The 12500-nt window shown below is 29.7% G+C and overlaps 1 protein-coding gene across 3 annotated transcripts in view; it reads right to left on the bottom strand.

Moving 5' to 3' along the window:
• Positions 1–1624: 1624 nt before the first annotated feature.
• Positions 1625–12500, bottom strand: part of LOC145297537 (paired box protein Pax-7-like) — a 405080-nt gene continuing 394204 nt past the window's right edge. For all 3 annotated transcript variants that reach the window (XM_080143496.1, XM_080143507.1, XM_080143516.1), the window contains 3 exons: positions 7514–7743; positions 5149–5329; positions 1625–1822 (listed from right to left, as the gene is read on the bottom strand). In XM_080143496.1, coding sequence (XP_079999622.1) covers positions 1698–1822; positions 5149–5329; positions 7514–7743 — 536 coding nt within the window. In that variant the 3' untranslated portion in view covers positions 1625–1697. The remainder of the gene's footprint in view (positions 1823–5148; positions 5330–7513; positions 7744–12500) is intronic.

Here is a 12500-nt window from a genome sequence, read left to right as displayed (position 1 = left end):
GTGTTTTACGACCGGGCAACACCGCGCGGCCTGCTAATACATTAAAAATGTAATAAGAAAATGTTAACGTGAATCTTAACACGTTTTAAAGACGCAACAAATGTCAACACCTTTGCAAAGGAGTTTTACTTAATTCAAATATGAGGATTTTATTTATTTTCATCTTTTTTTCATGACTCTATTAGTTTCTTCTTTCAAACTACTAGACTTTTGGATTCCCTCCCTGTTTCTTGCTTCTGACTGTACTTACATGCAGAAGTTTAGATGTAACGCGAACAGATGTTACGCTGCTCAACTTCCTACGTAGTCCACTGTAGGCACGATCCCAATTAGTAGCTCCTCATGTCCAAGTAGCAATACGCCTTGCTATGGATTAAAGAGAGTAAAAATAAAGAGCGATCACATTAAGAAAGAAATATATGTAGCTAAGCAAATACAATCTGTTGATGACGTTACGCAGTTGAGAATGAACTGAGAGTTATTAAGAGACCATTTTGATACAAAGTGAATAATTTTGGAAGCATTCTTGAATGTCTATGTTTAATATTCATAGAATAAATCCATAATTGCGCAAATTTTACACTAGTTAAACACTGGATCAACACTAATTAAACACTACTTAAACACTAGTTCAACATTAATTAAACACTAGTTAAATTAAAAGTAATTGAAGAATAAAAGAACAGCAAATTCTTCCATTGTTTTTGTTTAACTATTGCAATTTGTTTGTAGAAACAAACTAACAATATTGCAATAATGACGGGGCAGGGCACGTCCCCCCCTTTCTTGTTTGAGCATGCGCACCCGAGTGTCGGCCAAATAATGATATGTAAGTAGTTTTCTTTTGTGGCTGTTTAGGTTTATTCAATCCAATTGCACCCAAAACAAAATGGAGGACGGGATAGTATAGTTGAAATTTTCGCCGGTAGATAATTTTCGTTTTCATTTTTTTTTTCTATCTTATTTTAGAAATTAAGAAAATAGAAATAAAAATAAGAAGTCATTAATCCCACAATGTGTTGCATTTAAAAAAAAAAAAGAAATGTTTTTCTTTGTTTAAGTACTTTTTTTTTTTTACATTTTTTCTTTTAAAATACGTGCAAAGATTCAATTATTTTTAAGCCATTTTAATTATTATTATTATTATTATTATTATTATTATTATTATTATTATTATTATTATTACCTTTTTGACAATAACAATTCTGGCAATCAGTTTTACTGTCTTTCATGAAAAAAAAAAAACAAAAACAAAAAAAAACGTTGCTATTAATTTCAAACATATAATAAATTGTTCGGTTTCTTTGCATATGCGTGCACAAGGCAGGTAACGAAACCTCGATTTCAAAATAAACATCTATAGTTTCATGTTCATACAAGCACGGATTTATCTGCCAGTTCACGCAAAATCGGTTTGTATCTGCATATAATTGTCTCTTAGCAGCTTTAGACTTTTCGTTCCTCCTTTTTTCGGAGATCGTACACGTAAATGTATAAACGCATCCTTTTCGGTTTCTGATCTCACGTAGTTCCCTCCCTTTGAATTCTTCAGCATTCAAGTTATTTGCGTCTTCATTGTTGTACGTTAATGAATAGTCCTTTTTATTCTTGATTCGTGAATCTATTTTTGATATAGTATTATCTTATTTTATTTTTTTTTCTATCGTCTGTTGAGTCATACGCTCAGAGTTTTGCGATCAAAAGGTGTTCTGAACGCGGCTGATGTCACCAACTAGTCCTAGCGCAGCTGCGTGTTCGCGCGATCTCATTCGTAGGGCAGCGAGACTTTCGTCGGCAGAGCATCGATCCACACTGGCAGCACCTAAAAAGCGGAGAAAAAAAAAGAAACTTAGTATATTTATGGTGAAATAGATTGTAACATGTTCACAAAATTAACATGGACGCGTTTATATGTTAATACTACACACGTTTAAAAGCCGTCCTTAATATATCCTTATCAGATCAGGCTGTCTAAAGATACTAACTTCCTAACCTAAAATGCACCAAATATCAATGTTTTTGCTTTCTACTTTTCCCTTTGAAAAACTCAATCATGTCTTTCAAATTAAAAAAAAAAAAAACAAGCGAAAACAACAATTTTTGTCTACAAAGCAACCAAACCAGGCACCATAAATAAATATTTGAAAATCTAAAAAAAAAAAAAAATTGAAGCATAAAATCTGTTTTGAAAATGATTGGATTCCGCATTAAATAACCTAAAAAGAGTTGATATGCCGTAAAACAAACAGGTAAACCAAACATCATGAATATATATTTGAAGATATAAAGAACTTAGAACATGAAATCGTTTTCCAAAATTATTGCACTTGGTATCAAATAACCTGAAAGTGGTTGATATGCCGTAAAAGAAAACAACGAAACCTTAATATAACATTAAATTGAATCTTGTAGTGACCCCAATTTAGGAGCTTGAGGAAGGATGCGGTTACTCCTTAGTTGCAATTCTGACCTAGAATATCTGTACTTGTCAGAATCTCATCTGTTGAAGTCAACAGTATTTATGACTTACGGACTACATAATTACAGTCGCCATTTCCGAAACTAAGTGTTGTTGAAGATTCTGCAACTCTTACCACAAAAATTCCACACGTAGGCAACCTTACAGTCGGTATCAATAATCTGTCAACACTGAATGAAGCTCTCATGTTTGTGCGTGTAAGTTCGTTCCATACGGACTCCAAAACAGGTGGGTCAGTTTTTATGAAATTTCACACAAATGTACTTTACGTGTCTAGGAGTGTTCTTACGTCGGCTTTATATCAGAATGCCTTCGATATGTACCGAAAATCGATAAATGAAAATTCCGATTTAGGAAGGAACAGTTCGATTTCGGCAAAAAGTTAGCACTTTTATACAACCCAACATCACAAGTGCATTTGAATAATTTTATCATCACACAAGCAGAAGGGCCTAGCGAATAAAATCAAAGGTAGTAAGACAGGGACGTGTTTAAAACGAATGTTTCTGTTTAGAGCACACTCCAACCACGATATTTGATTTTTGAATTTTAAACTTTAATTCAAGTCATTACTTCGAATAAATTTATAAAATCAATATATGTATACAAGGTTAGTGGGAGAGATTTAATAAGAAAACTTCAAAATAAAAGTATAATATTTATTCATACATTTGTTACAGAAGAGAAGAAAACATGGGTACAGTCGGTTTCAAACCCAAGTAAAGGAAACTTATAGTTTGATATCAGCCTCTCTTCAGCCTCTGTTTGTATCTCTTAGAGATATAAACCGATGTTGTTCTGAGCGTCTTTAACACACACATACACATTCGCATATACACGCGCGCGTGCACACACGCGCGCATACACACACGCGCACACACACTCACACACACACGCACACAAGCACACGCACACAAGCACACGCACACACACGCACGCACGCACACGCACGCACACGCACGCACACACACGCACGCACACGCACACACACACGCACGCACACGCACACGCACGCATACGCACACGCATACACACACGCACACATATGTATATATACTTACAGTCGGCTCGGCGTTGACCGTAAAATACGCACAAATGTGATATTTTAATTTATGCGGATTTCATATATATTATTTCAGATGCAATTATCCATTGATCAGTATATTATACTCAATAAATAGTAGTAGCCGCTTGGCGTGGCCCGTTCACTTAAATGTGATATTTTAATTCATGCAGATTTCGCATTCATTATTATAAATCAAACACTCTATTGATTATTATATTGTACCCAGTATATAGTAGTGATTTCAAAAGTAAAAGAAAAATATGACTTGAGTGTAATCATCTGGAGTCGAAACCAAAACATGTAGACCTCCAACCTTATTGGTTACTATCTGATCTAAGTTCATACGCATATAAAATTAAAAAAAAAAAACCTTGGTAAAGATATAAATATGTACGCATGCGTAGAAATAACATGTTTAGTCGACTTACACCTCCACAATCCATTTATTTTTCAATCTTAACAAAAAACAGTTATTTTTATCAACAAAAAAAAAAAAACAAATCAAAATTGTTCCACAGCTTCAAATCACCAATATATAAAATTTCAATCTAGATCAGAAATTGATAGAGTAGTTTGGTAGAGACCGTTCCTTACATAAAGAGACAGACAAACAGACAGACAGACAGACAGATTAGGTCATGCATATATATATGTGTGTGTGTATATATGTATATATATGTATGTATATATGTATGTATATATATACGTATATATGTAAGTATATATGCATATATGTATGCAAATATGTATGTATATATATATATATATATATATATATGTATATATGTATATATATATGTATATATATGTTCGTATATATGTATATATATATATATGTATATGCATATTACCTTATCTGTATATATATATATATGACTTTATTATTTATGTATATATTTTTGTGCTTATTGTACATATATATTATATATCCATGCATATATCTATCCATCTATCTATCTATCTATCTATGAACTTTTTTTTATCGCACCACGATATTATCATGAATTTTTCTATCTAAGCAAAGAATTTCTCGTTTTTCTGAAGAATGTATGTACGAAAATAGACGGTATATAAGAACCGTTTGTTTTCCATAAGGAAACGGATTCGTAAAAAAACCAACGAATCGAAATTGTAACATGCTGGAGTAGCTGTTTTGCATGAATAGTAAATATTGGTATCTTGGAATGTAACTATATTTCATTCTTATATATATATATATATATATATATGTATATATATATGTATATATATATATATGTATATATATATGTATATATATATATATATACATTTACATATATATATATATATACATTTACATAAATATATACATTCGGAAAAAATAGAATTGTGGATAAGCATAGACAGTTATTAAAAATAAGAACGCACTAATGGGAAGTGTTTCTGTATATTAATGCTTTATATGTTTATAAGTCTGTGTATGTATGTATGTATGTATGTATGTATGTATGTATGTACGTATGTATGTATGTATGTATGTATGTATGTATGTATGTGCATGTGCGCGCTTATGTTTGAGAGCGAGTGACAGAGCGAGTGAGAGAGCATACCGCAAGAGATGAGCTTTAATGAAGAAACTCACTCGATGCAAGAGGGTGAGAGCCATAAGGGAAACTCGTCTTCACATCACCGTAAGGGTAATGACTGCTGGACGGATAGGTCGCACTCAAACTTGCGATGGTCGATGTAGCTGTGGCGGTCGGCGATGACCATGTCGAAGAATGCATAGCGTCAGTCGTGGACAAGCTCTGAAAGGCTGGAACCTGACAGAAAAATAGAAGAGATTGTCATTGCAAGATAACTGGCGAGCAAACCAACAACTATATATATATATATATATATATATATATATATATATATATATATATATATATATATATATATATATAAATTTAGTTTTTCTTGTTAGAAAGAAAAATAAATGAACTCAATTACATAATAAAAGCATAATATGTATTTATTTACAAGCGGAGCACATGCCGTTGCTTGGTCGTAAAATACCCTTTAATATGGCATTTTTATTCATCCAGATTTCGTATATATTATTATAGAGTCAATTTTCTATCGATTGTTACATATGATATTGTACACAATATATAGTAGTGATTTCAAAAGTAAACAATAATTGAATACCATCAGCTAAAATCGAAACTGAAACCCAAATCAAAATTTTTAGCGTTCCAGCCTGAGAAGCTACTTCCTGGCCATTGTTAGTCAGATATGAAATAGCTAAAAATAAACAAACTTTAACGTACAAATGTATATATATATATATATATACGCATGCGTAGAAATTTATTTCAGTTTTATTACGTTCTAATTATTTCAATTTTGACCTCTTAATAACTATTTTACCCGGGCAAAGATCCTTAAAAACGGTCCATAAAATACAATTATATGAGCTACCTCGCGTGGCTCTGTGACCTTCCGTCTCGGGGGAGATACAGATTGAAAAAAAAAATGGAGGCAATCAGATTGACATAATAAGGTTTATAAATAAGATAATGCTACAGGACGTCAGATGGCATCAATAGTTCGACAGAAAATGCCCGATCTCAACAAGATACAACCAGAGAAGGCCAAATCGTTGTGTAAATTACACTAAAGATGAGAGAAGTAGTCCGAAAATATTAAAAATATACACTTGATCAATTTTTACTTGAATATTTTCAGAAACATAAATATAGGAATTGGCTACCTTAATTTTTAAATTTGAGCAAACATGTAGCCATTCAAAATCATCTTGCCTCCTGGGTAACTCCATATCAGCTATCGAGAAAATAAAATGTGATTCGCTCTGGAAATCTGCATAGGAAGATATCATTCCAAAGATATTTCAGGTTCTTAGGTCTAATAATCTAAAAGCAATTAACGACTAGGCAGACATGTGTTTTCTTTTGTACGCCATAAAATGAACAGAGGCGCGTAGAAAGGTAAACTGTTCGAATTATGTAGTGTTTCCTTTTTTTAATCTATAGAGTGAATGACCCCGATTCTCATTGGAGTTTTTTTTTTTTTTTTTTTTTTTTTTTGTGAAGATGCCACGGCCTTAGTAGAAGTGCACCGAGGCGGAGATTATCGCAAACAATATTGACTATTCGTTATTTAATGACACACCACAGATGGCTCCACACCACTGAAGTTAAATACAAAATACCTAACCATGACACGAAGGAATTTTCTTCTCAATTCTTTTGTACTTCGGCTTTTCGAAACATTACTAACATTTGTAATCACCAAGTTTCAGAAAATTATCCAATTTTAATTAGAATTTATTCTATTATTCACACACGCACGCGCGTGCGCACATATATATATCTATGTCAACTAAGCTCCAACCGCTATCCCATGGCCGCAATCCCATGGCCGCATATATATATATATATATATATATATATATATATATATATATCAATTGGTACTTTATCTATGATTTTATGCTACGAAAAAGATACTGTAAAGAAGTGTAAATGTCAACTGAATTAGAGGAATAAATTGTAAAATGGTCAACATCAGGAAATTTGGAATATAGACTTTTGTCATTCATGAAGTCTGATGAAGTTACTGTGTCGTTGATCCGATTCGATAACCGAAACATATGTAACTAAGCAGATAAAACGGTAATTAAAAATATGTATTTGCTCTGCAATAGTATTGAGCACTTTCTTCAGGTTTTTACTAAATACCATTTTTGCTATATATATATATATATATATATATATATATATATATATAAATTTTTATTTGTCTATGGTTTTGTGCTACGAAACAGATACTGTCAAAAAGTGTAAATGTCAACTGAATGAAAGGAATAAATTGTAAGATGGTCAACATCATGAAATTTGGAGTATAGACTTTTTGTTATTTAAAATTAATGATTCTGGTTTTGCAGAAAATCTTTATATATATTCTTATAGAAAAAAAAAGTCTGAGAACTCTCGTCTTACCTGAGATGTGTGAGGAAAATAGGAGTCTACTAAGGCGGAATAATGGCCGTCGGTTTTTATGAAAGGTGTATAAGAATTTTCGCCCTTCGACAAACCGGAGTAACCGTCCGATCTGACGAAGCCTGAATAGTGAGCAGCAGCGGCAACGTCCGGTTTCAGCGACGGCTGTCCGTGGAATGGCGTCCCGAACGAAGTACCGGAAGTTTGCGGTGACCGGTGCCAAAATGCATCTGAAAAATAAATAAATAAATAAATAAATAAAATAAAATGAATAAATAAATAAAATTATATATATATATATATATATATATATATATATATATATATATATATATATATATATATATCTTGCTCCTGGTTTAAGGTACTTGCCTGTGATACAGCGAAATAGTACTGCATGTAGAAGACACACACACACACACACACACACACACACACACACACACACACACACATATATATATATATTATACTGTTGGTAGAATTTTTCAGTAACCCATAACAACAACAACACAATATGCCATTTCAAAGAGTGCTCAATGCATGAAACAGAGCAATATATTGATTGTTGGAGAGCTATTGGCTACACATTAGCAAACGTGTTTCAATGACCCCCTAGCAGGGAAAATCACCTCATCAGGCCGCCTGATGAGGTGATTTTCCCTGCTAGGGGGTCATTGAAACACGTTTGCTAATGTGTAGCCAATAGCTTTCCAACAATAAATATATATATATATATATATATATATATATATATATATATATATATATATATATATATATATATACGGGTGTGTTTCTATGTTACTTATATTGAATTCTATACTCAGTCTGTATCGTAGGTCATTGTTGTCCAGCATATGCGCTGCTTCTTCATCTTGCTCTCCACCATTCTTCTTTGTTTATAATTTTATTTTTGTTTCATGTAAATGTGGAAAACTATACAGAGGTGAGACGTATTTTCCACTAACAGTAAGGTTAGAAGAAGAACACCGGAAAGCCGTAATACATGGAGAGATTAAAAAAAGCCAGGTGTGGGCGAGGTAAGTGAAATAATAAACCTTCATTGAGACAAATAAAACTTATAGACAGAGAAGAACGGCAAATCTTACTATTTATCACTGTCAATAATAATTACTACTAATTATTACATTACATATATGTATGTGTATACCAACGGGCTACTAGCCCCGTGTGTTTTTGTATGTATGTGTGTGTGTCGAAAACGAGTATTTTAATTGGTCTTTGCTTGTTTTTAATTATTATAAACATGGATCTTCTATTGAAAGTACTTATGATAAGATGATAAATATGTGTTGATTTTAAATCCCCAGAAAAGCTAAAATCTGTAGATCACCCCCGAAAGTGTATTTGTACATTTGGATATATATATATATATATACTTATATATACATATATATACATAGATACATATACATATATATACATAGATACATATACATATATATACACATATATACATATATAGTTTCCAAATATATATATATACATATATATATATATATATATATATATATATATATAAAATATATATGCATATATATTAGAAAAAAATATAAATAAAAAATAAATATATATATAGAATATATATATATATATATATACATATATATACGTATTAGAAAAAAATATAAATAAAACCTAAAAAATATTTTTTGTATAGGGTTAAAGGTTAAAAACTTCACAGAATATATATATATATATATATATATATATATATATAGTTTCCAAATATGTATATATATATATATATATATATATATATATATGTGTATAGTTTCCATATATATATATATATATATATATATATATGTGTATAGTTTCCATATATATATATATATATATATATATATATATATATATATATAGTTTCCATATATATATATATATATATATATATAGTTTCCATATATATATATATATATATATAGTTTCCATATATATATATATATATATATATAGTTTCCATATATATATATATATATATATATATATATATATATATAGTTTCCATATCTATATATATATATATGTATATAGTTTCCATATATATATATATATATATATATATATATATATATATATAGTTTCCATATCTATATATATATATATATATATATATATATATAGTTTCCATATCTATATATATATATATATATAGTTTCCATATATATATATATATGTATAGTTTCCATATATATATATATGTATATATATATATATATGTATATGTATAGTTTATATATATATATATATATATATATATATATATATATATATATATATATATATATATATGTATGTATTTACCAGTGGTGAAAAAACCGGAATAGAGTGCTCAATGTGTAGCCAGAGCAGTATATAAGAAATTTATTACTGTGAGTCCAGAATGAGTTTACATATTGTTTCAACTAGAGGAAGATCCCCAAAGAGAGGAAATATCCAACTAGCATCGTCAGAATTCATAGATGGACTCTTTGGGGATCTTCTTCCAGTTGAAACAATATGTAAACTCATTCTGGACTCACAGTAATAAATTTCTTTATATATATATGTATATATATATATATATATATATATATAGTTTCCAAATATGTATATATATATATAGTTTCCAAATATATATATATATAAATATATATATATATATATATATATATATATATATATATATAGTTTCTATATATATATATATATATATATATAGTTTCCAAATATAAATATATATATATATATATATATAAATATATATATAGTTTCCAAATATATATATATATAGTTTCCAAATATATATACAGTGATTATCATATTTATTGGCACGGTAAAATAAAAGTTAAATTTTGTCTAATAAATTCTAAAAAAGGGATTAAATTAAAGAAAATAACAAAGTATATTATGTTTTTTTAACTGGCCTTTCCGATGCAGCAATCGGATTTTAGAAAAAATAAATAACAAAGGAACAACAAACATAATTGCAAAAAACCCTTGTTCAAAATTATTGGCACGTCTTTGTTTTTCTTTTAGTATCAGTATAATATCAATCAATTTCCGGTTTACGTGCTTTCTGAACTTTTTTATAGCCATATTATGCTTGTTTAACGCTAATTCAGTGAATAATTTTTTTCAGATAATTTTTAGATAGCGATTTATTTAAACTATTATAAGTGACTAAATTATAATTTTCAATCGCCATGGTTAAAACTAAGGAACACAGCGAAGACGTCAGGAAGCTTGTTGTAGCATGCCATACCAATGGGGAGGGCTATGATAAGATTTCAAAGAAGCTAAACCTTCCCAAATCCACTGTTAGAGCCATAATAAACAAGTTCAAATCGCAAGGCCACGTTATGAGTTTAGAGGGTAGAGGGAGAAAAAGGATTCTTTCCCCAAGAGATGAACGGAAAATTGTTCGACAAGTAAAACAAAACCCAAGGATCTCTGTTGGGGTGATTGTTGATGAACAGAGAACCTCTGGAGTGAATGTATCTCGACATACAGTTGGTAGAGTTTTGAAGAGAGCTGGTTTAAAAGCATGTCGTCCGAGAAAGACTCCCTTATTGAAGCCTATGCACATGAAAGCAAGGCTAGCATTTGCAAAACGCCATATTGATAAAGATGTTGCATTCTGGAAACGTGTTCTATGGACTGACGAAACGAAAATAGAGTTATTTGGCCATAATAAAGTGTCTTATATTTACAGAAAATCTGGCGAAGCTTTCCTGCCTAAGAACACCATACCCACAGTGAAGCACGGTGGAGGCAGTTTGATGTTTTGGGGATCCTTTGCTGCCTCTGGACCAGGGCAACTTGTTAAGGTCACAGGTAGCATAAAAAAGGAAGATTATGTTAAAATATTGGATGAAAACCTGAAAGACTCTGCTAAAGAGCTCTCACTTGGTCGTCGTTGGTGGTTCATGCAAGATAATGACCCAAAGCATTCGGCTAAACTGACTAAGAAATGGCTTGAGGACAATCATATTAATGTTTTGGAGTGGCCATCACAAAGCCCAGACCTTAATCCAATTGAAAATTTATGGAGAACATTAAAATTGAGAGTAATGCAAAGGAAGCCTAAGAATCTTATTCAATTGGAGGATTATTGTCAGGAAGAGTGGGCTAAAATTACTACTGAATAGTGCAACAACTTGGTTGTAAACTATGAAAAGCGACTGAGGAAGGTAATCAAGGCCAAAGGCTACACAATTGATTATTAAATAAATCGTGCCAATAATTTTCAACAAGGGTTTTTTGTAATTATGTTTGTTGTTCCTTTGTTATTTATTTTTTCTAAAATCCGATTGCTGCATCGGAAAGGCCAGTTAAAAATACATAATATACTTTGTTATTTTCTTTAATTTAATCCCTTTTTTAGAATTTATTAGACAACATTTAACTTTTATTTTACCGTGCCAATAAATATGATCATCACTGTATATATATAGTTTCCAAATATATATATATATATAGTTACCAAATATATATATATATATAGTTTCCAAATATATATATATATATATATATATATAGTTTCCATATATATATATATATATATATATATATATATATATAGTATCCATATATATATATATAGTTTCCATATATATATATATACTAATATAGTTTCCATATATATATATATATAGTATCCATATATATATATATAGTTTCGATATATATATATATATATATATATATATATATATAGTTTCCATATATATATATATAGTTTCCATATATATATATATATATATATATATATATATAGTTTCCATGTATATATATAGTATCCATATATATATATATATGTATATAGTATCCATATATATATATATATATAGTATCCATATATATATATATATATATATATATATATATATATATATACTATCCATATATAAATAAATATATATATATAGTTTCCATATATATATATATATATATATATATATATAGTTTCCATATATAT

Source organism: Euprymna scolopes, chromosome 2, assembly GCF_053919585.1.
Source record: "Euprymna scolopes isolate OS-2025 chromosome 2, ASM5391958v1, whole genome shotgun sequence".
NCBI lineage: Eukaryota > Metazoa > Mollusca > Cephalopoda > Sepiida > Sepiolidae > Euprymna > Euprymna scolopes.
The sequence above is the reverse complement of the archived record's forward strand: the minus strand, read 5'-3'. Positions and strand labels throughout refer to the sequence as shown.